The sequence below is a fragment of the Porites lutea genome, chromosome 6, assembly GCF_958299795.1.
Source record: "Porites lutea chromosome 6, jaPorLute2.1, whole genome shotgun sequence".
In the NCBI taxonomy this organism is placed as follows: domain Eukaryota; kingdom Metazoa; phylum Cnidaria; class Anthozoa; order Scleractinia; family Poritidae; genus Porites; species Porites lutea.
The window spans coordinates 31280239-31307623 of record NC_133206.1 but is presented as its reverse complement, the minus strand read 5'-3'; the positions used below and the strand labels follow the sequence as shown (position 1 = coordinate 31307623).

The following is a 27385-nucleotide window of genomic DNA, read 5'->3' as shown; positions in this document are numbered from 1 at the left end:
AAGTTGGCCAGATATGGACAAGCTACGTGAAAGGGAAGCAGGAAGCAAGGAAACTCAAAGGATGAACTTCAATCAACGGCACAATGTCATTCCCTTCAAATCAGTTCAACCTGGTACTTCTGTGCACATCAAAGATATGGGAACCACCGGTACAGTTGCCGGAGCAGCAAAAACACCTAGATCCTACTTAGTCAAGACAGAGAATGCCAAAGTGAGACGAAACCGTTCTGATGTCAACCCAATACCTACCAACAAGCCAGTGTCGCCCAGTGTCTTAGAAAAGCCAGTTTCACCTATTGTTGAGAAGAAACAAGCCCGAGACAAGGCATTGACTCCCTTGAAGTCACTCCCATCACCTTGTCTTTCATCTAGACCAAAGAGACTCATTAGACCCTCTCTCAAGTTACAAGTCAGAGAGCCTTGGATTTTGTTGAAGATTGAACTTTAGTTAAAAGACACTTTGAAACTTGTTTTAAATTAGTTTAGAGGACACTTATCACCCATGATAGTTTTTAGTTCCTTTACAGTTAGTTTAGTTACTTTACAATCACACAAAAAGGGGAGATGTTGTGTTATTGAACTTTGACCTTTCATGTGTCACCCACGTGTGTTGTTCAGTATTTAGGCTTGCGCACTGCAAGAATATATTAATTTAGAGGATTAAACATGGCAGTCTTATAAGCACATGCTGTTGTCTCAAGTTTCAATAACCTGACATGCGTTACTTCACAGTTCTCACAGTTCTCACCTGTAAAAAGTATATTTTGCCTAGGCAACCTTTAAAACACTGATGATCAAATTATCTGCTATCTGGTCTGAGAGAAAGATGTGCTTGAACTGGAAAGTCTCGAGCATAATAGGCTACTTTCAACAGATCTCACCTTAATAATAAATAAAATTTCTAACATTGTTTTTATACAGCTATTGCAATGATTTTAGAAGACTTTTTAAGGACTTTTCAAGGACCACATTCAATTTTCAAGGACCACCTACCAGGAATGTCATCCCACAGACTGTGCAAAAATGCACATTCCCAGTCCATTGTAACAGAACTCTAAGGATTGAACAGTTTACTCCACCAACTTCTTTACATTTTTCATTTCACTTGCTTTGAAGTGATAGTTAATTCTTGCATAAAACAAAAATGCTTTACTTAAAATCGCCATTAACCTCTCTGGGCTATATTCTGTCTTGGACAACCACAAAAGCATTAGCCACTACATTCAAAGTTGATGAAAATTCATTAAAAAGGCGTTTCAATGACTCCCCCAAAAATTCACGGACTTTTCAAGACTATGCAAAGCCTGTTATACAATTAAAAGCCGAGAACTGTCTTAAATTACTAAGCACTTCTGTTTTATGCCCACAAAGAGCAATAATTCATCAAAAACAAACATTTTATCACTATGTCGATCTTGGTGTGTTGGTTCATAAAACCTTACTTGGAAATATCACATTGATGCTATTACGGCAAAAATCTGTAAAACAATTGGACTTATTTCAAAACAATGGCACTCCATACCTCGTCATATACTATTATATATTTACCAAACATTAACCCATTCGCCCCTGAACCACCCGTAACCGCCCGTGCGGATCCAAGTCCTTTTTACCCTTTGTGACGTCATCAGTTTTAACGGTCAAAGACAAGTTTGTCCGCCAACTTGTGCAGAGTGAAGAGATCTTTCAAACCATACCCGAATGAGCACAATTCAGTCAAGGACACCGGAGAAAGAGGCAAAAAACCATGTGACATTGACCTGAAAATCTCCAAGAAAATCTTGTTTCATTGCTCACCTACCTTTCCTTTCACCTAATCCTAAGATCCTAAAAGCTTTCCTAAAAACTCTTCCCAACAAAACAAAGCCTACTAAATGCCCAGCAAGAGAAAAAAAAAATGAGGCAAGAAAAGCGAAAAAAGAGGGGAGGAGAGAAAGCGAAAAGTAAAAGTCAAGACTGCTGTGTCACTTTTAAACGAAATTTTGCTTTCTGCGCATGCCCGAACTTCGCAAGCTGATATTTTGCATCTGGATCAGAAGGCCGCGAAGTGTAGGACCTGTAAACCGGTTTGTGGTAAGTTTTAGCTCTTTATAGCACGACAGTGACCAGAAAACTACTCGACTAGCTTCAAAACGTGTTTTTCGGCAAAATCTCCAGGAGCGAATGGGTTAATCCACCCTCACCTAAACTATGGTTTTACTGTCTGGGGTCAGGCATCCAAGACTTCCCTTAAAAAAATTCTAATTCTCCAAAAGAAAATGTTTCACATGATGTATTTTATGGATATACATGAAAATGCAATTCCTCTATTTATTGACCCTGATATATTACCAGTGACATTTATGTATATAAGTCTGTACCTACTCTAATGCACGATATCAACAACGACAATTCGTCACCAAATCTATCAAATGTATTTGAAAAAACCTCATCCATTCATTCATACAATACACGTCCACGATCATCTACTTCTGGTAACTTTCATGTTAAAAGCTCAAAGCTGGAAATACACTAAAACTCCTTGTCTCATTTTGGCATAAAACTTTGGAATGAGATACCTTATAATATTAGAGATCTTACTAAAGAGGAATTTACATTCAAGTACTTCACAGATTGCTTTCGGATATCTTAAAAGGAGAAAAATTAATGACTATATTGAGACGCCACTGATAATTCAAAAAAGTTGGATTAACAGTTAAGTAATTTTTGTATAAAATTATATGCTTTCCCCTCTCCGTCAATTCCGTCTTTGTTTTTCATTAGATGTAATAGTAATTAATAAATAAAACTATAAAAAGAGAATATAATTGTTATCTAAAATATTTTCCTTCCTTTCATTTCATTTTTCTTTTTCTTTTAACTACACCGCCTAGATTAACAATTGCTATTTTGCACGTCATTATTCAAATAAAGTTGAAGTTGAAGTTGATACACTTTGTTGAGAGATCAGATTTTCTAGGGTATATATATTAACTTCAATAGCTGAGAACTTAAAGCGAGACATGTTAACAGGTGCACAACTACTCAGTGTAACGCAACCTTGAGATTCTGTTACACTGTCTTATTTGGCAACAATGTTGCCAAGATACTAAAAAATATCTACCATTTTGCAAGCCTAGAACTGTAGTTACAAGTGTTACGGACATGACATTGCTTTTTACAAAGACAAGGAAGAAACTTTGCAAACATATAACAGAAAAATAATCCAGATGACATTGAGGTTAAATAACGTGAATATTTTCAAGCACTCTTAGGGTACAAGAATAACTGTTCTGGTCCGGAAAAAATATATTACACTGTCGTCAAAAGTTCAATTCCAGCATTAAAGTCATCATTTTGCAACAGCTCATAAGGCAACATGTAGTTGTCTACCCGTAGTGGTTTTCAGACAATGGAGGTCAAAAGTGTTGGGACCTTTCCAGTAATATAAGTAAAACTAGTAACCCCTCCCCTCCCACCCTAAACAAAGTTGAATTTTGACCACCATGGGTGGAAATCAGTCTTTTTTTGGCCACAACATTCCTGTGGGGGTGCGGGGGGAGTGGGGACATGAGGACGACGGGATGTACCCAAAGCCAATCAAAATATTGTCATGAGGGGCAGGGTCCTATGTAACAATTATTACTTGGAAGGGTTAATTCTTAGCATGTGTACTTGTAATTTTGAACTGAGGAATGACCTCTTGCCATCATTGTTAAGTTTTATGGGTATTTAATTAAAGATACTTCAGGCTACATGAAAAGGAAAGAAGTTGAAAGAACGATTAGAGGTCACAGCTAGGTGGATAGGAATCAAACTTGGGACCTCCCGCACAGAAGGCTGTGTACTAAACAGCAGCGCTAAGCCTTCCTAGTAACTCCGCTAATCCTTCCTCCTAAAAAATAAATGAAAATAAAATAAGACATACCAGGAGCTTCTGATGCCATCATAATCCCTCTGTTGTTCCAATAATGATGCTGTTCTTGTCACTTTTCCAACACAGGAGCCAATTCCCACAAGACTATACCAGGAAATTGATATCACATATATTTGGAAGACTATTAACATTTTGGAACGTGTGGTGCATCTAATTCTTTGTATTCTGGAAAAGAATAAGAATACGAATAAAAGTTATATTTGTGAAAAATCTCTTTAAGCGCAATTCTGTGACTTTTTTTGCTATATTCATCCTTATGAATCAGTCAATTCCAGGCTTGCCCATATCCCACCCCACCCCCCTCCCCTCTTCCCTGGGCATTTGTCCCAAATATTTTCCTCTATCTTTGCAGTAAAATCTTTGGCAGTTGAGAGTTGTGCCTAATTACTTGTAATAATATGAATTAGAGTTTCTTTTTTTAAAAGAAGAAGAAATATAACATTCAGCATTAAAGAATTCCCCACCTCAGGGCTCGACGTTGCGACCCGTGGGGTCGCCAATGCGACCAGCTTTTACTCAGTGGCGACCAAATTTTCACGCCTGGTCGCCAACCTGGCCCCCAAGATAGGTGACTTTCTTCTTTGGGAAAACGTGCACTAACGATATTCCATTATCCTTCACAAAACTAAATCCATTAATATAATTTTTGGCGGCCAGGATACTTGTTCTGGCGACAAAAAATGAAAACTTGGGGGCCAGCTGGCCCCAAGATTTTTTTCTGAAAGTCGAGCACTGCACCTGTGACCTCTCATGGCTAATGCCCACTGTGGGAACACTCAACTTGACATATAACAGGGGTTAGGCACACTTGGAATTGACTTTGCAATAAAATTCCTGAAAGGTGGATAATTCTAGATTTATCCTGTGGCTAATGCAACTGGTTTTTATGGTGCTGAAATTCAGCATGGGAATTTTTTTTTTGTTTTTTTTTGGGGGGGGGGGTTGGGAGGGGTATCTAATGTGTATTCCAGGGATAAAAAATAGTCTTCTGAGAGGACACGAGCTTACTGGCGATGGAATTGATGCAAATTTGTGACATTTAAAATTGAATGTTTACATATTAAAAGTGACAGTTTTGTGTAAATATTGCATTTTCCCACAGCGTGATTTTCAATATTACATGCCACCAGAGATTCAAAAATATTCACATTACGGAACCGCGCCTGTAGATCCGTGTCGCCCGCAAAATTGCGGGTCCCATGACTATTTGCGCGCTCACAAAGGAAGCAGACGCATGTCGCGTCCTTTGATTCAAGACTCAAGTATTAGGGTATTGTTTCTGCGATACAAAGGTAATTTAACTTAAGAAAATCTATAGATCGAAGCTTTCGCGCTACTCTCTGTTTTATAAGGAAATGCAAACGCTCAACGTGATAAATATTTTGACCTCATAAGATATTTTAACGATTTAGGCCAGCAGAATGTATAGAATTCCAGAAAAGCAATTCAGGAAGCCGAACGGTTTTGAACTGTGCTAGACATCGTTTTTATCAGTGTGCAAATCACCTACCCAGTGACTTACTTTCCATTGAACTGAAACATCATGACTTTTTTTACCACTTTTCGATTTGATTCCTTTCATTTTATATTATTTTGTGTGAGCTGAGCTCTTACATGGGATAATAGGACACATTTGATTGACAGAAAAATTTGCATTTACTAGCGACGCGTTTCTACAGGCGTGATTCCATACTGCAACCACTAAAACTCAAACAACACATTACCGTAAGCAAATATGAATGGATGGAAATAGGAAAGAAACAAGAGTTATCAAAAAGTCAAAACAGAGCATGTTTTCCGTAATGTAATATTTGAAAAGTCAGCTAACTAGCTGACATTTTTACATGTAAAATAACCTTGTATAATAATGTCATTCAAGTTCAGGTAATGACTCCAAAACCATCTTTTTTTTAATATAGTTGATTAAAATTCGAAATAAGAAAAATTTGCATGAATGCATTCTTTACACTTCACTGCCTTTGTGCTTAAACTTAAAGGAACAGTATCCCGTTACTGCGCATGCACCAAACTTTGATTTTTGGACAGGATGTCGCGAAATCAAAAGATGCGAGGAGAGTAAGAGAATCTTGAAAAATCCGTTTGCATCGCGCTTGGCCGGGACCAATACGACACTTAAACTTCTCAGGATTATAGATCAATGATATATTGTTCCTGTTAAGTTTCGATTTGGGCAAAATCTGGATTTTTTGGCGTTACCTTTATTGCCATTGGCCAGAGGACCAAAAGATTGGAAGCACTTTGATGCCGATTGAAGGCTTATTTCTTCTGCTAACTTCCATACAAGCTCAGATAATTGTGAAAGGAATACGCAGAAATGAAACAGCAACAATAAAGACTGTAAGAAAGAATCTGTTGACACATTGATGTGACTGAGGAGATCTTGTGGAGGGGAGCTTCGTGAAGCAGAATGTTTTGCGGTGACACGTTAGTAAACTTTTAAATGAATCTCCCTACGGCCGACAAAATCGAACAAACAGGCGTTACATGTTTTGAAAAACTAGTGACATGAAATCATAATATCATTTTTGACTAACCTTTGTGATGATTCATAGCGTTGAGATTGCATTGTTATTTATGTCTTTCAAACGTTTGAGGCTAGAACGCGAGCAAATCAGGCAAATATTACTGGACTTGGAACGATTGACCTCTGACACGAGTTTCAAATTAGAAAATATGTTTTTAAAGCGAGCGGAACGAGATTTTCTGGTCGCGAGGCGGCCCAGTTAGTGATAAAATCGCGATGAGTCTTCGAACCGCGAGCCAAATTTTTACATAAGACGAAAGACTTCTTCGAAAGTCTAAAATATTACTTGAGAATATAAACAACAAATCTCTGTCGGCGGTGCGGTCCGGAAGGAAATCTTGTCGAGTCAATTTGACAGTTCTATTGTCTTTTGAAGAAAAAACAGATGGCACTCGCGCATGCGCATAATCGGGACACTGTCCCTTTAAGTTCAATCACGTCAAAAGAAGAAAATCTAAAAAACACTCCTTGTCAACAAACTGTTTCTGTTTGCCCCTTCCAAAAGCTTGAAAAGGAAAAATGTTTCCTAAGGGCCCAAGAGCTGAAACTGAAGTTTGTATTCCTACTCTGCTCCCATTATTTGTTTTCATTTTTTTAATTATGATCACTAAATTTAGATACAGCAATAGCATTTTCCAAATCGCCGAAAGCCACTATACGTCACTAGCACATCTCCCAAAACTTTGCATAACCTTTTTTTTCACTTCTCCTGGGTCTAACAGCCGTCCCAAGGGAAATTGAAAACAAAGCTTATGCAAAATTTTGGGTAGCACATAAGGTACGTCATGGGAGATGTGCAAGTGGCATATAAATGACTGAAGTTTTATAGTGCCATTTTAAGGATCCTACATGGAAATCGGTTTACTCAGTAACAAATCATAATAGACTTAAGAGCAATTTACACTTTGGCGTTCTCACTGTTAATTATGATGGAAAGGTACTCTTTGTCTTGCTCTGTCAAAATATCTCAACATATCCCATGAGTTCACAATTCCTTACACTAGTATTTGTTACACCCCTCCAAAGTTTTTCTATTACCCTATGTTGTTGTTATATTAATAATTCATAATTGATTATAATAATTTATTCAAGTGATTATAATATGTTAAAGAGGGGAATCTCCACAACAATAATATTATGCAATTAATCATAACTATAACAAAATTCTCAAATCTGATTGGCTCTCAACTGTCCTGATTTCAGTCCTATCGAATAAAGCAATTGATAAAAAAACTATTTCTTTAACGCGAAGTATTATACGCGTATATTTAAGCTGTACATGTATTTTATGTATATTTATGTGCTTATTACAGCGCTGAGACAAACCAAGAAAAAGACAAGATCACTTAGATATTTTAAGAATACTCTAATATCTTTGCGAGACACGGTTTAAATATGGTTCTTTAAATATGAGCACGCATTAAATTTTGTACTTACCAACACGTGGGCACGTGGTTCTCTCAGTCTGGTTCCACAACAACAACTGACGAAAGTATCGGGTGGAAAACCAACAAAATGAGCCCAGGGGTTAGAATATACGTTAAAGAACCTTTAGAGGTCAAAACGGTGTTCTCGTCAGCTAAAACTAATCTTGTAAAAGCCATTCCGCAATGAAACAAGAACAAACCGCCATCTTGGTTTTCTTTTCGACCCCAGATCTCTATCAGTGACAATATTTTGCTGACCGGGTAGTAGCGGGGGAGGGGAGCCGCTGCGGGGAGGGGAGGCTCAGTAAACCTTTGAGGTTGAGCGCTTGTTCCGTATTTCTCTGAGACAAAACGTTCCTCGAGCTGAAAAAGGTTTCACGACATGGAAAATATACCAATATGGAATCAAGGAACTACCCAAAACTAAGGAGAGGGCAGGCTTCGATTTGCTTGCATGAGGGGCGAAAGGACTCAAGTACTACCACAGGACACCCAGACTGGAAGCTAAATCATTAGGATTTGTATGGAAATTTATCTTAAGATCGATAAAATAGTTAAAATTTACAAAAACTTGCTAAAATGGCGTTTATAGGGCAGAAAACAGTACGAAAACAACAAAGACATAATTTATCATGAGGTGTGTATACTTTAATAGCTGTTTTCGTACATTTTAACTATTTTATCGATGATTTGGCTTCCAGTAGGCTGTTGCGATTCTGGGCGCCCTATGGTACTACGGGTCCGTTCAATAAAACTTTTACAAGTGTACTTTACGAGGATAAATCTCTATTTAGAGTCTAAAAAGCAAAAAATAGCCCCACTTACAAATTACACTTGTAAACGTTTTCCTTAATTGACCCAAGAGAGATATAACGCGTTCTGATCTCCCTCTCTCTCTTCACGAGGATGCGTTAATTCACGGACTGTAATCACATGAGGGTAAAACGAGACAAGCTTTTAGATTCAGTTTCAGATTGAGTTCGCACTTTTTGAAACATTCAAAAGCCAATAACAATGTCATTATCGCTTAATAGGCCATTTTCGAGTTTCAAAAACTCTCACTTTCAGAACGAGGCAAAGTGCAAAACCTTTCTACTGAAATGAGTTTTATTTGCATGAGAACAAAAAATCATAATGTTATCAATGGCTTTGCGCTTAGCCTCGCTTTGAAACAGAGGCTTTGGTAACTCGAAAGTGGTCTGTCCACTTTCGAGTTCGCCATGACCGCTGAATTAAAGAAGTGAAGGCGCATTTTTACAGGTTTAGCCTCCATCTGAAGTAATATATTCAAAAATTCCAACGGGAAAAAGACCTGTTTATTACTCTGTCTGTCGTGTATATTCAAATTCCAAACACTTACTTGCCGGAATTTCTGAATATTTTACTTTAGGTCAAGGCTAACCGTGCATGAATGTGTGGTTAATGTTTGTATTCAGCGGTAATTTTTAATTCGAAACTGGACTATTTTAAAAATAGATGTATGCCGCAAAATGTTGCCGAGTAGACTCATCCAAAACATTTTTTTTCAATGGCCGACTTTCTAGCTTGTAGTAATTACTAGTACATTTTTATAGTTCACTGCAGGAATGAACTGTGAATGTTGCTCAGGCCATTAGCGCAAGTAACTCCAGGTTAGGGGGTGGGGGTGGGGGTGGGGGTACTTCTTAGTGATAAACTAAAATAGGCTAATGGCAATGTGCCACTGAATGGGGTCGCTTTTTCTCGACTGGATTGACTATAATGGTTTTTTGTTTCTGTTTAACAGAGTTACTAGTATGGGGTAGTACACTTCGGGGATTGCGGGTAAGAGAATTCTGGCAAGCAGGGATTTAAAAATGGGAAAATTGGCGGTTAAAAAGGTGATAGAAAGTGACTAAGTTGGGATCGAGAAAATTACATTTACTCCAAAGTGACTAAGATGGGGTCTATGATTAGGCACAGAATAGATTATAAAGAGGTAGGGGTTCTGAGAGGCCTGCGGAACATCTCCAGCAGAAATTTACCCAAATACCCACCCCGGAAAGCAACTAAATACGTTGATTAAAAGCCTGCTCTGATTCTCTCAGAAGGTGGTGCGAGACTCAGACTTAAGCCTGTGTACAGCCGGCTTCTCCCCTAAGAAAATCGCGGTGGGGGAGGGGGCGAATGTACACAGACTACACCGATTTCAGCCCCTCTCAGAATCAGAAGTACCGGTACACATGCAAAAGTCAAGCCATCGCACAAGTGATTTTTGACACAGGACTGAAAGCCCTTCTACGAAGATTACCTATACTGTCTTGTATAAATTTTAAATCTTTAACAGCACCCATCAGAGTATGAAATGCTTGTGGTTTTGTGCCTTTATTACTACATTTCAAGTTCCTTCCCGAATATTTACAGTTAAGGAGCAAAAAAATAACAATACCATATTTTACATGCCGTGAGCGACGCTTATCATAGGGTAAAATTCTTCGTCCTGCCATGTAAGACACCGACCATTTTTGACCAAGTATGAATATACCCTCTTAGCCACTGTAGCCTAAACTAACACCATCTGTACCAGTACTATGTGCTACAAATTAGTACTGAATTAACAATAGTAGATGAAATTTATCCTCTGTTTGGCTGGCATTTAAACAAACAGTAGCAGCTCTGTGATTAAACACTACATTATAATTCTATAATTAATTTATCTTTGACCAGGTAACACCTTAGTAAATCTCCCTTAAATTTTCACAATTTATAAAAATTTGACGTGCAAAGTCATTACTGAGATTAGTCAAACGAGATCAGCTCCAAATCTGACAACTGTCGCTGGGGGGCAGGCTGTTGAGGAGGGGGCGCTGACCCAAAGTACTGCGGCGGTGGCTGATGTGGCCCAGGTTGTCCCTGGACTGGATTTTGCTGATACCCTTGTGCGGGTGCAAATTGTTGGGGCTGTTGCTGCTGCGGCTCGTAAGCTTGTTTAAGGGGGGCGCCTTGCTGCATAGGGGTTCCTTGTTGTTGCATCATAGGCCCTTGTTGCAGTGGGGTTCCTTGTAGCATTGCAGGTCCCTGCTGCATTGGTGGTGGAGGACCTTGTTGCATTTGGGACCCTTGTTGCATTGGAAGACCTTGTTGCATTTGGGACCCTTGATGCATCGGGGGCCCTTGCTGAAACGAGGGAGGGCCAGTTTGAGGAGCCATATTTAACTGGGGCTGTACTGGACCGGCCGAAAACATTTGAGGGGATCCTCGAGAGGCATCTAACGAAGAATAACCATTGGCTTGGGGCTGGAATGACTGTGGTTTCGCCGGCGGAGCAGGAGTCGAAGTTTGGCCGTACTGTTGTGCGGCAGTCTCTGGCATAAGCTGTGACTGGTTTAGATTAACGTATTGTGGTGGGGGTGCTTCTGGTACTAATTGTGACTGCCCTGGGTTGCTGTACTGTGGTGGTGCTCTTTCGGGTGTGAGCTGTGATTGTGCGGGGCTGGTGGCTGGTGCTTGTTGGGGGTATTGGAGCTGACCTTGAGGAGGTAGCATCGGATTAAACTGAGGTTGTCCGGTGGGGGCAGCAGGAGGTGGTGCCCCAGGGTATTGATTTTGGGGCGGGACTTGAGCAGGGGGTTGTTGTCCCCCTGTTTGCCCATAGGGCAGTTGAGGGCCTAACTGTTGAGAAGTTACTTGAGCATATTGAGGGGGTGGTGCTTGGGCTATTACTTGCGCGGGAGCAGTAGGAACTGGAGGAGGACCCCCGAGGCTATAAGGTTGCAGAGACGCTGGCCCTTGCTCCGGAGGGATTTGAGAAGCATATGACGGGGGTTGATACTCCAGGGAATTAGGCTGAGGAGGAAGTTCTGTTTGAGGGGCTGAAGCGTCATTCCTGTACGGCATATAGTCAGTACGAGAAGGTTGCATGTATCCTTCCGAGGGGGGACGCGACGGATACTGAGAAGGAGGCGGAGCGTCCGGCACTTGAGATCCCGGATGCACACCAGGCGTGTAAGCTGAAGGTGGATTCTGGGTATTATAACCTTGAGTGTTGGGAACATACGTTAACGACGAATATGGACTGGAATCTCCAGGTGGTGGGTACTGCACTCCTGCGTATGGATGTTGCTGTTGTTGCATCTGTCTCTGGTACTGCATTCTCTGCTGCTGCTGTTGTTGTTCTATGGCTGCCTGCCGCTCTGTTTGTAATCGCTGCTGATACGCCAGGTACTCGGCTTTCTGCTGCCGCATCAACTCCAGTTTCTGTTCGATCTGCATCCGTCTCAACATGTCCTGTTCAAGTTCTTGCTGACGCACTTTCTCGCGGTGCTGTTCGCGCATGCTCTCTAGAGACGAGCGGGCCTCGCGAACCAGACCAAGTTTTACTTGCAGTGCTTCGTATTTTGCTGGAGAGAAAAGAGAGCAGTGTTAGACTTTAACATTGACTCCAGCCCAAACGCCTGGACTGACACCTCCCTCCCGGGCCTTCGCCTAAAAATCGGCGGTACCGGAAAGCGCTGGACTACCGAGATACTCGCGAGGGTATTCTGACCAAACATTTAATGGGCCATTTTCGGTTGCCCCAAGCATCTATTTCAAAGCGAGGCTAAGCGCGAAGCCATTAATATGAAACCGCTGAGAACCACTGGACAAGGCTACCGAAACACATTCAGACGGTATTCCAACGGGCGTTCCGACTGCAAGAAAACAAAGTTGAACATTTGTACAACACATGGGAATGTCAATAGCCTATGACGCTTGCCGAAGGAGTTTTCTATGCCGCCACAGGGAGGGTCCTGGGGTGAAATTTCCCAAGACAATCAAAGGGCCCTTTGGAACATGTCACGTGACTTCTCAGATCGTTGGATTTCCCACTAGTTCTCGCTTTCGGTCTAACCACCCACGCTCAGATCCAGCAATTTTGTACCGACCGTTTGGCCGCTTTCCGTTTCCAAAACTTAAGTTACTTTTCCGCAATTACTAGTAATCTTAAGGAACACTCCGGTTACATTTCCGTCCCTAAGTATTCAGCTGGGTAAACCGTTGATTCATTGACAAAACAGACCCCTCTATACGTCACTTCAAGGTTTTTCATTTACCACACGAGACAAAGGAGCGAATTACCTTTTTCCTCTTCTTGCTCCTCGATGAGTCTTAGTATCTGTGGGTGCATGGCACTCACAGTTTGGAACAAGGACTAGAGAAAAAGCAAACAGAAACAAAATTATTTGAAATAGTAGAACCTTACTCAGTAACTATGAGTACAGGAGCGAGAACTAAATTGGGGTCAAACGCCATTATTCCACATTTTTTTTCTATTTTCAATTAGCATCCCTTCGAAATATCTTTTGAGGTATCAGACAACATGGAATATGAAAGGAAATTCGAACACAACCTCTGAGAGACAAAGCCTCTTGATCCCCCTTCCCCCTCTCCCCCTCCCTTCATCCCTACCCTCCCAAGCTGAACACACACCTGAACTGTAGCATCCATAGCAATATGTTTTCCCTGGCCAGAAACTTTCTGCATGCGCTCCAATAACATTTCCACGTTGTTATGAAAGTTCTTGATCATGGCCTCTGATACCTCGGATACTTCTGAAGACTCACCATTAACCTAGCAGAAACGGCAAGTGATCAAACATTAAGAAGGAATTCTACCATCCTTTCAAAGGCTTCTTGCAGCTGAAACTTTCACCGTCAACGCTAAAACGCATTTTTTTAACATTTAACGTTGCAGTATTTAGTGAGAACTTTTACCTGCTCCACTCAAGAGGCAAATATCTGATAGTGTTATGTGGTTCTAAAGTGATGAAAGCCCCGTGATTCGGTTTATTTTGACACACAGGGCGGTTCGAAATACCAAGTCCAAAGTTTAAAAAGCTTAGGTGTGAACATTCAATTACGAGATTTTTTACAGAGCTCTTCTGTGGTGCTGTGTATTATGCCGTTTACCACGTAATATTAAGGTTTAGCAGCTCATTAAAAAAGCCTGGTGCATTTAAAAATAATAATTTAAAATGCGGTTAGATATGCTACTTTGTGCTACTACAAACGACCCAATTCCAGAGCTTTCCTTTGGAATCTTATTCAACATTGTTTACTTTATGCCACCATCAACATAATCCTAGAGCTTTTATTAAACAATGTTTAAAAAGTGCAGGACGTTATCAAAAAGAGTTACAAAAAATGTTGCATACGTTAGAATAGTTTCAAATGTCATCATAGCAACTGATATTCTTCAAAGAAATAAAACAATATAAACTTTGAAATAGAATGACTGTACACAAACGTAAGGGTTACGAGTTAAGAGTTAGAAATGAGTCAGAATGAGTTAGAAATTTAGTAAAGTTAATGAGACATTGTTAACCGTGGACGCGGAGTCGTCACTTCGCATTTTCCTCCCCTTCTTTTTCTTTTTTCCTTTCAAGATTCCATTTAGTCTTATCTATAATGAAATAACAATTTATCATGTTACTGTCAGTTATGGTTAAAGCACTTGGGAGAATTTTAAGGGCGGTTAAGCTCGGAACATTTTCATTAGCATATGGTAGCAAGTTTACGTAAGTAGGAGCATAAAGAAGTAGACAGAAAAAAGCTTTAAAAAAATAAAATTAAAAGAGAAAGAGGTTCAGCTTGGTTATCTTCCTCTAGTTTAAAGGAAAAATTCTACTTCACGGATAAACCTTGAAAAAAAGGAAGCGTTATCCTTGTTCTTGAAAAAAATTGATTTCCATGTTACGGACAAAGTTTTGGAGAGTTTGGTCTTATTGTACTAAACAGAGGTCAAAATGGATTTAACGAAGTCAACTGATGTAGTAATTTTTATGCTTTAAGAAGTGGTTCTATCTTTTGACCCTTGGAAGAGAATCACACAATGAGATACAAGGTCTTATTCGGGTGCCGCTTAATGTAATCATTGTACAAGGAGCATGAAATCTTTATTTGTTACTAAAGTGGTCCTCAATTCAATCAAAGGGTGCTGAGCTGTATTTATCTATGGTACTGGGCCCAGTTGATCAAAAGGTGGATAACGCTACCCACTAGATAAATCTCTAAGCAGCGAATAGCACCATTAGTTTTCCTAATACTTATCCGCAGGATAGTGATTTATCCGGTGGATAGCGTTATCCAACGTTTGAACAACTGGGGCATGATTGCTAATCGTTAGTTTTAATTGAAAACAAAATTGAGTGTTTTAATATTTTATTTTAACAATCAATGACCCCACCCTGGTTTTCAAAGTATAGTCCCTAATTTTCCTTCAGGGACTACAGACAAAGCCCAAGCTTTTGACTTTATGCTTTGCTCTAACAAAGCGTAACTCTGATTGGCTCTTCCATGGTAATCTGTCAACATATGTCAAACACGTGCCAGCCGCTGTCTACACTCGACGTTTACCGATGATTTGAATGGCGATGCGAACTTCACACTCCAAAATCATTTGGCCGTAAAGGGTCAAAAGCTTGGGCTTTGTCTATAGTCCCTCATTTTTCTCTCTCCTCGCGTCTCACCTTTCTCGCGTGGGGTGATTTCCACGCGCGCTAGCGTTTTGCTCGCTCTACTATCCCTGAGGGAAAATGAGGGACTACTCGTAGTCAATCAAAGTGTCATGTATCATACCTGATCAGAGTAGCTGTTAGTATCTTCCCTTTGTGCTGGGGCACTAGCAGATGGACTGGACCTGTCCCTGGATATCTGCCGTTCATTCCTCTCTTCCCAGTATGAGCGATTCAGGTATCGTGCCAGCTACAGACCATAACATTCACACATTAAAAAGGCAGCTTAAGCCGCCACGTTTTTGAGCCACGACCGTCAACCGGAAGTGGACTTTTTGCACTCTTGAGCCGTGATTTTGAACAAATTTTTGGTCAAATCGTCTCTAAATGAGTAAAGACACTTAGCAATACAAATACGGTAGCGTTAAGGCATATTAAACGAGAAAAAGGTTAACTTCCGGTTGACGCGCATCGCTCAAAAACGTCCGTCACTGCTTAATTTATCATACACACAACCGGCACTGGTAACACATGTCATTCAAGACTGTTAGCAGCCTCTTGGAATATCTTGTGGGTTAGCAAATCGAGTGAGCAAACAAACCTCAACATTGAAAGTCGAGAAATAAGGGACCTTAAGATCCGAGGATGGACTACTTCCTCTCCAATTGAATTATGGGTCTGTGAATGAAATCCAGTGGTGTGAACATTCAACTAAAATCTCTTTAGAAGCACTTTCACAAGATGCAAAATTTTCTTCAGTGTATTACAAAATTAAATGTTCGAATTTTTCCTCAAATTTTGATTTGGGGTACTCCTTGCAGTGAATCTGACTAGTCCATCATAGAAATTCTTTTCATAAGCCTGACTTTCTAGATGCAACTGGTGGTAATATTGGAAAGGAATTCTCCGAATCAATCCAAAGCAAACCACTACTATTGAGCTTAGTTAGAGAAATAATGCAAACTGATAACCCAATCAATTATTAATATGTAGTTTTATTGAGTGCTTATTATATTGGGAGCTTGCGAATATGTCTGTTATAGATATTGCAAGATGATGTATATAAATGCAAAGGTAAATGTAATCCAGTTTCACTGTTTGCATATGGTAATATTGAATTTTCAATCCATTTGGAGCACCCAAAGGACCAACTTTCTAACATTCAATATTTTTGTTTTCCACTACTGTAATTTCAATGTTTAAATTGTGAAAAAAAAATTAGATGCATACCTCTGGGTCAACGCTTGATGAATCAGTTTCAACATCCTGAAAGAACAATAAAAAAAATACAATGTACATACCGTAAATCCTCTGTTATATGTAAGCCCCCCCCTTCTCAAATAAGCCCCCTGCCTCTAATAAGTGCCCCCCCCACCCCCTCTTTTCAGGGGAAGAAAGTTAATAACCTCCCCCCTCTCTTTTAAGCCCCCTTCCCCTCCCCCTTAATTATTATTAATGAATCACAACTGTAAAACTTCGTGTCAACTGATCCGAGATGGCTCATTCAGCAACTTGAGGTTTGGACTTGTTCTTGATCCTTGGCTGCATGCCCCCTAACCTTCTTGTGCTTGAGCTTTTCCACTTTGCATTCTAGTTCTTTATGGAGAACTGATAACATTGTCTGGACTAAATCAAATAAGTTGAAACAAATTTCCCTTGTGGCACAACCAATATTAGAAGTGCTACCCACACCTGGGTAGTGATCCATCATCACTATGAAAATTCTTTGTTTGATCGTCAGATGCCATTTTGCAGGGAAACCAGTAGTCTGCTACACAGCCGTTTTTAGTGTCGTCACGCAACGGCCCTCCCCACAAAGTGGGGAGGAGCATTGTGTGAGGACTCTAAAAACGGCTGTGTAGCAGACTAGGGAACCAGTGGTGGAATCACAAAATGTCAACTTTGTTCTCAGGCTATGACCTGCAGTTGGACTCCTTTCTAAAATGAAGAGTTATTTGCAGACTTCCTTTCATTGCACACACATCTAAGAACTATATACTAAAGGATGCTGACCCTTTCCTTTAACAGCGTAGGTGTCACAGTGAACAACTTATAAATTTTCCCTGTGTTAATTATAAATAACATAACTGAAAAATAGTGAATACACATACAGCAGATGAATACAGGTTGCTGGTCGGCCTGTGTGAGCTGTATGGAGGATCTGAAGTGTAAGTTGATGACTTGATGCTTGGACGGATTCGGCTCTGAAAAAGAGGAAATACATTTTAATGTTGCAATCTGTTTGCAGCCTTGTACAATTTCTTTTTTATAATTCAAACATGTCTACAATCAAGGAGCATTCCTCTCTCCCGTTTTGTCACAAGGGACCTTGGGAAACTATACCGGAGTAGCAATGGAAATGACTAAAACGCAGCAGGTTTAGGAAACAAAATAACAACTTGACACTTGCGTAATGCTATTTAGTGAAATGACTACATTTTATGTTTACTTGAGAAAAGGAATGGCAAGGCAATAAATTTTTCTGCCATTCCCTCCCTTCAGCTCCAGCTATTTCCCTCATTTTAAGTGCAGTGGTAACAGGGCAAATTGGAGTAATTGTGTGAAAGTTTGAAAGAATATGAAGTCTCTGAGGCCTCTTCATTGGGGATGCCATTATCAGATCATAAGGCCCCTTCTATTTAAACCCTTTAAGCTCCAAGATCCACATACAAATTCTCCACACTGATCTCCATACACTTCTTTTAACAATAACTGAGAGAAGTTGGTTTAAGATCAAAGCGTTCTCCTTTTGGTAATCAATTTAGTAATTCTCATAACCTTTACTCTTGATGATCTGCTGATGTTGTTAGGAGAAAATTGATGTTGGTTACTTTTGGGACCTAAAGGGTTAACAAAGGTTTGGCCATACCTCTTTGGAAGCCTCTTCTTGTGACAAAGATAACGCCATAGCTAGTTGTAATTCCTCCTCTTCTTCTTCCTCAATTTCCTTGGCTGTTTTCTTGGCTGGAACCTTTCAAAGAATTTATAAAAAACAATGTAAATACGCATGTCAAATATGAACCTAGGATATGTTCTCGCATATGTTCTCTGTGGCTCAGTGGATAGAGCGCCCAACCGGTGTTTGGGAGGTCATAGGTTTGAATCCTGTCGGAGACTCAGATTTTTTTTCTTTGTCCCATACTCGTGACATGCTGATTATTTTGTCTTCACAATGTAAAATGTACAATGGTTAAAATGTCAATTTCATGAACCAACAGTTTATCACTCCTCCCAACAATTCAGACCAAAACTGATACTCTCTACTATACCTCACACCAAGATGTAACCCTCATTTTTTTCAAACCTCCCAATAATAACACATCTTCATTGCACATTTATGGGAAAATTTATATATGTTCTTATTCTTAGACCTTGATTTGATTGGATCATTGGAATCCATAAAAAGATCTATCCTTGCACAGATTCCTCAAATGACTTGAAACATCCCAAAAAGTTATGCTATAATAATAAATTATAATAAAGAATATTTCTAACAACAAAGATTTGAGAGGCTGCCTTCAACTACTCAATTTCATTTTTACCATTTTCAGCACAATACAACATAAAAATATCAGAAGGCAGAGAGCAAATTAATATTGATCGTTTTTGTGGAAGTTTTAAATGAATGAAGCACTACAGTAACTATAGCAGCAATCATTACCTGTGTTTCTTTGCTCAAAGGACTGTTAAGGTACTCTGGTGGCAAATCACTGTCAGATGATGCACTATCAGATTTCTTGGCACCTTCTTCACCTTTCCTAAAAGGCAAGACAGAGTCAATGATGCTCGGTGCATACAAACACTATAGGTCAGCCCTTACACTCTTGACAAGGTTACTTGCCAGCAAATTTAAAAGTGCAAAATGACAAAACTGGGTTTTCTGACACTCACTTAATAGTGCAGACGTCTTACTATAAAAGGAACTTTTTTTGATCCTGATAGCAAATTTACAAATTGAACCTGCTTCACTAGGACACCTATTATGGAAGCTCTATTGGGAGGGGGAGGGAAGGGGAGATTTTTGACATACATGTATGTCTGAAACACATTTTTCCCTGAACTGAGCAGGAAGCTATGTCCCTGCTTTACCTTACTACTGTGTTTGATGTGCTTTTCTTCGTCACTTTCAGTTTCAACCCATTTTTGAATTATTTTTCCCTATTTAAGTGGATGATCTGTTTATTTTTCAACCCTTCCCAACTAGAAATTGTAAGATTAAAGACTTATCCATAACTAAGTTTTATTGATTAATTAATTATGACTGTTTTACATACCCAGCTGATGGGTTGATTTTGAAAAAGCATGGGTCACACACCCTCACTTCTCTTTCTATTCCATAATGTGGAATTATAGAGACTCTAGAAGAACACTTCTGGCAGAAAACTTGGCCACAGTTCCTGCAATGATGCTGTAGAAAGTGGGAGAAATTATGGGGCACACATTAAAGTAATTCAACTGTGTAAGAGCTGTAAGTGCTGTGGTCTAAGAAAAATAATTGTTAGGGATCCCAAGAGGTCTTACATGTACAAACAAAATCAATAGTGTACAACTACACTTAACAGGGGCACCCAACAAGAATATCGTTCAACACCACTTAAACATAGCATTGTTAAACGTATTTTAGTATTTAAAATGGTAGATATAGGCATATTTTTATCCCCTAAAAATTTTTCATCCGTTCAGATTTCCTAGCTGAAAGTCTAGTGATCCAAAAATTATAGGGATCAAAACTTACCTTTTTGAAAATTGCAGCCAGAATAAAGGACCCTGAAAATTCTAGGTGGCCTTTTTAGGGTAAAAATCCGTTAAAAATGGGCAATTATACAATTTTTTAGATGTTCAAAAGTCCTAGGAGAGGCAGGCAAGCAAGAAATTTTACAAAAAATGTTCCAAAAATTCTAGATCTCAAATCATCTTTCGAACAGATATCTTCTGAAAATTGACTTTGGGTGCCCCTGACATAAGTTTTGTCCTTCCAACCATTTGTCCCTTACCTTCTTGCTTTTTCAAACATTATGGTAGTAGCAGGAGAGGAGAATCTGATGGCCAAATTGAGGGGCTGTGTAACATTTCACAGTGACTGTACTTAATCTCCTTCTTCAATAACATACATGTAGGCCCCGGTGAAAATCTTTGCACGATCTTTGCAGATCTGCAAAGATCCTGCAGGATTTTTGCAAAGATAATCAAAGACAAAGATCTTCAAAGGATCCTTAAGGATTTCACGAGGATCTTCTAATGATCTTACGAAGATCCTCGCAAAGATCATTGCAAAAAAACGTTTCAAGAATCCTTAGGGTTCGAAATGGAAACAGTCATTCCCAATAAAGGTAACATTTAAAACCTCCAAATTGATGAACGGGTAATTACTGAAAAAGATAAATAGTGCAGATCCTAAAAATAGTTTATTTTGGTAATGCAAATTAATTTAATGACTCATAAATGCTCTGATTATTTATTCAAAATGTTTTTACCTGTCTTTGAAATGTTGAGAACTTAACTCTGCACATATGACACACATCACCTTCAGCCCACTCTGGAGCCTAACAAAAGGAATAACAAATCATCAGAGTCTGCAACGTGATGCATGGCATCAATGTGAAATGTAATTCTTGCACTGGGTAGAATGTTAACACGAGAATCTGATTTGGATTGACTATTTTCACTCATATTTTGGGATTATTCAAATTCTTCAGGACCTTATTTAATACATTTCTCTATTTCTTATTGACTTAACTCCAATGGGTAATAATTTATTTGTAACAACAAGCTAATGTTGATCAAATTTGGAAATTTTACAACACTCATCCAATTATTATTTCATCAATAATGTCCAATAATAATGAGTAATAAATTTCAATTAGTTTAAATGTTTTAAAATAACTCACAGTTTCTGCTGTAAACAGAGCATCACTTGACTCATTCATGGGAGGAAATTTGTATCCTATTTAAAAGAAGAAAATGAGAAAGTACAAAATGTTAGCATTTCAAACCAAGATGGTTTCCTCTGAGGTTTCAATGTAGAGTTTGTGCACCAAATAAATAATATTAATTTTGACAAATGCAGTTATTGTTTTGCTGACATGTTTTCACTGGAAATGGCACCAAGTTTTATGTGGTTTTGATGCATCTTGATTTCTTTCCTTCCAAAGGTAAAGATGTTAATAAAAATGGTCGGAGGAAGTTTTCTTCCTGTTTCACCTACGTTTGTAGAGGTGCACATGAAACTGAGAGTGATTTTAATAGACTGCTTGGATCCCAAAAAATTGTACACATTGTGACTGAAGGACAAGTCTTTCATCATGTATGCATGCATATGAAAAATCCAGATTGATTATCAATATCTACAGATTCCACCATATTTCAGGGCTTTCACTGAGACTTAATGCTGCTGGGTAAAATAAAATTAATTGGTAGGGTATAAAACAGCAAGGGATCTTTTTATGGTTCTATTTTTCTTCTATTTTCCTATAACAATAGCGTGAGGTCGTGATAGTATTAGTCGGGGGGGGGGGGGGGGAATCGCCAGCACCAGGCTCTTAATGAAAGCCCTGGTATTTCCACATGCATAACTGAAAAAGCTCAAGGCCTGCTTGACCAGCTCAAGACTTTGTTCTATTTTCATATGACAATAGCGTGGGGTCGTGATCATATTAGCCGGGGGGGGGGGGGGGGGGGGGGGTGCCCAGCATTGGGCTCTTACTAAAAGCCCTGGTATTTCCACATGCATAACTGAAAAAGTTCAACGCCTACTCGACTGGCTCAAGACTTTCTTCTGTTTTCCTATGACAATAGCGTGGGGTCTTGAGGATCAGTGCTGACTAACAAATGCATTTAATTCTCACCTTCCATTCTCATAAGATTAAACGTGTCCTGGACAACTTTGTATTTCGGTTCTTTACGAAATGCCACTGACCATGTCTGAATCATGCTCAGAATCTGCTCCTTCACTGGGTCTGGGCTTGACTGACACAAAAGAGTACAATAACAAGTTTCATTGCATATTATTAGCACCAATTATTATTTCACGATTAATTCTAAATTACTTATTTATCAACTAATTACATGTACATCCGCTTTTAAATCACTCGTGATTCTTGCAATCTGATTGGCTCTCAGCAGTGTGATTTATGCACAATTTATTTATATTTTTATGGAACTCAACTTTGTCTCGGTCCATAGAGTGGTTTTCGTTTGAGTGTCGTAAAACCAAAACCAAAGTAATTACTCTGGCCAATCACATAGGACACAGACAATACATTGAACCAATCAAAACTCGAAGTAATTACATGTGGCTGACGCAAAGCGCGGGAAAATGCATGCGAGCGCGTCACAATTGGCTTTGGTTTTACTTCTGATTGGATGAAAAGGTGGCGCGAATCTTTTAAGCCAATCGCATCGTGTAGAAAGTGCAAAACCAATTACTTTTCGACACTCAAATGAAAACCGCTCTAAATGCAAAAAAAGGAACTTGGACAATATCCAACCATCTTGACTTCATGCTTTGTCAATAATGTATATGTTCTAGTTAATATTTTAATCTCAGATATTTTTTGTTTTTTTCGTTTTTGGGTATATGAAGTTGAAACAAAAGAAAAAGAAAAATTAGCTGAGATAAAAAATATTAACTACAACATATATGCACATATACATGTAAGTAAACACTTCATAAACATTTTTACAAGAACTATTAACTACTAAAAACATTGTAAATAGTCACTTGTTTTTCACAGCAAACCATTAGTTAGGTTACACGTTTGATACTATACTTTACATGTACATTTAATGAATATCTTATTATTTGTATTAGTTATTTACTTTTTATCAATGTCATTTAATAATATTACTCAGTATAAAATATGCTCGATCCTGGCCTTGTAAACTTATACTGTTGTAATCCTGTATTCTTTGTTCATTGTTTTTGGGGAAAATAAACTGATTGTTTTTGGGGAAAATAAACTGAACTGAACTGAAGTAGTAGGTTTCTTACTTTGGCTAATTCTCTGAAGGTATCCATCATGTCTTTTGTAGCAACTTCTTTGTGTATGGGAGCCCCACAGTTCTTCATACATGCTTCCAGTACCTTGGAATGACAAACAAATATGAGATGGTGAAGTAATCATAATAACAATGCAGGCAACTTTATTTGTAACAAACAATGTCTCTCCACAGAAGAATTTGAACCATCATTCTCTAAGCAATAAAAGACTTAGCTGGATCTTGTTTTATAATATTATGCTTTACTTTACTTACTTCATACGAGCGAAAATAAACTGTGGCTTAATCTGGCCACAACTTACATAAGACGTTAACGGAACCATTTGATACAAGTACGGCTTACATAAGATGCAAACTGCTCACATAAAATGGTTTATGGCTTTAGTTCATGGCCAGACCGGTCTAATGATGACGTAGTTTGTTTTGGTGTCTTCCGTAATTTGCAACAATGGCTCGAGTGAGCAAAAAAAAGAAAACAATTGACATTGTCTTTTTTGTTCCAAATTAACATTTCAGTCCAGATTAGTGCTGGGCTGTTGTGTAACTTGTCCAGAAACCTCAACAAAAAGTCCGTCAGCCATCAATCAAGTGGTTTAAAAGAGACGCTTGATCAATAAGGTGGAGTTTAAATAAATTTTTAGCTCTCTCGTGCAGCAGGTCATTTCCCTGCCACTTCAGCGTGTGTCTCTCGGCGGTGAAGGTCTGGGACATAATTGAAAACAGAGAATGCTCAGCAATCGTTCATGGCTTCTGAGCAAGCTGCAGACAATGTTTGAGTGCTTTTATAAGAACATTTTCACGTTCAAGGTAAGCCACAGCTTGGATATTAAAGCCCAGCCCAAAACTCTTCAGCCAGGATAAGCCACGGCTTATTTTCTCTCGTATAAACAGTCCTAATATTTTACTACAGATATGTATGCTGCATTATGTTTCAAACAAACTCTACCACTCTTCAGGTCAATGTGGGTAATAATAATGTATTATCAAATAATTTATTGACACAAGGTACGTGCTAGTACTACAAATCATAGTTTACAAAGTGTATAGAGTTTTCTTAGCTTTAACGCCAAATTAATCTGAAATTAATATATTATGTAATGATTAAAATATTGTTCTTTGATCTGAAATTTTTAAAATTAGTTTAGTTCTCATTTTCCTTTTTTGTAATGATCAGGGCAATCATAATAACATTATTTACAAGGATAATCAAAGTTGAGAAACTTCAAACCAAAAATACCCTGAAAAACAATAGAGAATGACTGAAGATGCCATCAAGATTAAGAGTACAATGTACATTATATCAAATCTAATGTTAAAATTTATTTCTTTAAACTGAATGGAAACTGCTGAAGTATCTACCCTCTTGCAACCAAACCAAAAAACCACAGCTGTGATACAAAAATATAATACTTACGATCAAACCAAATTTTGCAACGTGTGGATTCTTGTCATAGATTTTCCTTTTTAAAACGGCTACTGCATACTTGGCACTGCAAATAGGCAAACACGGATTTAAACTTAAGATCATATGAAATCACAAAAAAGACGACAACTTAACATAAACACCAGGTTGCATCCTAAACGATAGTGAAGCACAGGCAATCAAATGTTTTCCATAAACTGTTTCTTTCTCCCAAACCATACATGTATGACTAGTGCATTGGATGAGCCATTCACTTAAATTTCAAACTGAAAAAGCAACTGAAGAAACTCTAGTAGCACTGAACTTTCATATTTGTTTTAAAGTTTTGGCAAGGTCGGATGATTTTAATGGGATTTATGAAGAAAGAGCAAAGAGGGCTTTTAACCCTCTAGCCTTCCCTTATTTCTTGTTGAAAGTACAATCGAAATCCAAAACTGTGCTAAACTGCTATGAAATGGCTCCAGAAGCAAACTGACAGTAAAAAACACAAAACAAACCCCACGTACATCATTTCCAATTGAAATTCAAATCTTTCCAAAAGGTAGGGTCTTGCAACCCTTAACAAACATCAAAACTAGCTAGCCTGACCAGTGCATACTAAAAATGCTTTTTAGTACGAAATATTGCCAACGCAATGTATCGAATTTTGTAAACATCAGGCACAATTTAAATTCAACGGTGATTTCACAATATGTAACACTGAAGATGACAGATGTACCATCCAAACATGTCTGGTAAATTAAAGAAAGTTATTGTGTTTATGCGGCAATAGGCTTTCTTCTAAAGTTTTTGCTAAAAACCCGTTGCAACTCTGCATACTATACTAGTACAGACTTATCAGGCTGGACAGTCCTGACTAATGGTGGAATTCTCTGTATGCACTGGTCTGAGTACACTTTGGTGGACTTTGTTTGTTCCCATACATTCTCTTATAAAATGTTAACTCAAAAAACTTCCTTAGCATCTTGGCTGCCTTATCCTGAGGGCCAGAGGTTTTCTCTTTGGGGTAATGGTATTAAGTGGCGAAGCCGTGAAAGTGAGTCCAGCACTTCAGCACTTGGTATGCTTCTTAAGGCTAGTGAGAATAACAATCTCTGGCACCCAGGGTAGAGCTACCTGTGATATACATGTAAGGATACAGGCTTCCATGCTACATCAGATGCACCATACTATTTATCATAGATCAGTCAAACCCCATTAATACTGAAACTGAGGGTACCATAGAAAGTGTGCGTATTGACGCGTGAATGATCAACCTCAGCTTTCTGCTGACAATATCAATGCACAAGCTCTCTTTCCTCATGGACAAAGCAAACTGTCCATAATAATGGGGTGCCTGAATTAAGTGGGTGTCCACAAAGCCGGGTTTGACTGAAGATAAGTTCATGAAAAGAACTTACGTGACATCTTCCTGACGGATACAATCGCAAATCAGAAGAATACTATTCCAGTCTGGTTCCAGCAAAAGCTGACTTGTTGCTTTCTCTAAAAAAATACAGAACACATTGAAGCCCAGTTAGCTTATCGGGATAAGCACTGGTCAGCCAATTGAGAAGTCACAAATTTCAACCTCTGCCGGGGCAGAGTTATTTGAAAAGTGGATAACACTGTCTACTGGATAAATCTCTATCCATTGCACAATTTATTGGTTTTCTTATACTTGACCACTGGATAGTTATTTATCTGGTGGATAGCACTGTCCAATGTTTGAACAACTGGGACAAGACCAACACTCAGGGTCTTAAAATAACTGAGGAGAATGAGAATGAGCTGTCTTAGTTTTGGTACAAACGGCCAAACATTTTAGTCTTCTGGGATAAGGATGGAAAACCGTAGGCACCATCTCACAGTTCTTACATTGTTCTGATTGTTTTGGGACGTAAGAAACACAGCTGCTCCTAAAGAGAAGGGGCTGTGGGCCCCAGTACTGTAGCCAACCTTAAATATGTGCGTCTCTGTGTTTGTATTGTTATAGCAGGTCCACTTCATCAGCCTTCAATATGCCTTAGATGTAAGCTTACCTGCTTTATCAAATAAAATGATGATGACGATTGCAACAATTCATTGAAATTTTCTCTTTGATATTACTTTTTTCAATGAAAGATTTATTTCTTGAGGGATGTGTTTAATAGGCCCGAGTATACGTGAAACACACGAGCCAAGCTAATTATATTAGATTGTTTTTGTGACAAGATTTTAGGCTCAGTAATTTCGACTTTGTAAAGAATACAAGGCAGCAATAACTTACCAACGAGTCCATCGAAAGTTGAAGAATTTGAGAATATCCCCATCTCTAACGACAGGTGAAGAACAATCACAATAATGCTTTCTTGTTTCGTCGACGCTGTAGATTTACTGTTCCAAGATGGCGGACTGCTTTAACTTGACTTCCGATGTGTGACGTCTTTCGCTGGAAATAGACTCTCCGCAGTCCCCGGAAGTGATTTTTCAGCCGCGACGTAGCTGACTCACTCTTACGTCATCACCACGACGGGAAAGTTTTGTGTGTCAGCGATAAAACGTGCTGCCCTATACCCCCGGGCCTATACCATCCTAATGAACTAGAGAAATGCACAAAAGTTAAAGATACCCTTAATTTTAGCTACACAACTTATTACTAAAAAGT

The 27385-nt window shown here is 38.8% G+C and overlaps 1 protein-coding gene across 3 annotated transcripts; it reads right to left on the bottom strand.

Annotated features, from left to right (window-relative positions):
- Positions 1-10212: 10212 nt before the first annotated feature.
- Positions 10213-27161, bottom strand: LOC140940157 (hepatocyte growth factor-regulated tyrosine kinase substrate-like). Of its 3 annotated transcripts, XM_073389057.1 has the most exons (17): positions 27008-27161; positions 26160-26244; positions 24751-24826; positions 23329-23421; positions 22184-22304; positions 21227-21282; positions 20813-20881; positions 19613-19746; positions 19000-19096; positions 18208-18309; positions 17450-17542; positions 16569-16604; positions 15463-15588; positions 14210-14287; positions 13316-13456; positions 12965-13037; positions 10213-12246 (listed from the first exon to the last, which is right to left on the bottom strand). In XM_073389057.1, exons 1-17 carry the CDS (start codon positions 27048-27050, stop codon positions 10646-10648), a joined length of 3024 nt encoding a protein of 1007 aa, XP_073245158.1. In that variant the 5' UTR covers positions 27051-27161; the 3' UTR covers positions 10213-10645. The 3 variants fall into 3 exon arrangements, with proteins under 3 accessions (XP_073245158.1, XP_073245159.1, XP_073245160.1); XM_073389058.1 differs by lacking the exon at positions 14210-14287; XM_073389059.1 differs by lacking the exon at positions 26160-26244 and having other exon boundaries at positions 27008-27141.
- Between the last annotated feature and the right edge of the window lie 224 nt (positions 27162-27385).

Excerpts from the sequence above, each read along its gene's own strand:
- LOC140940157 (XM_073389057.1), bottom strand. The coding sequence starts at position 27,050 with ATGGGGATATTCTCAAATTCTTCAACTTTCGATGGACTCGTTG. Across the intron at positions 23,422-24,750 it reads TTGCAAAATTTGGTTTGATC|GTACTGGAAGCATGTATGAA; the intron begins GTAAGTATTATA and ends TGTCATTCCAAG. Across the intron at positions 19,747-20,812 it reads TCTCAACATTTCAAAGACAG|CATCATTGCAGGAACTGTGG; the intron begins GTAAAAACATTT and ends CACTTTCTACAG.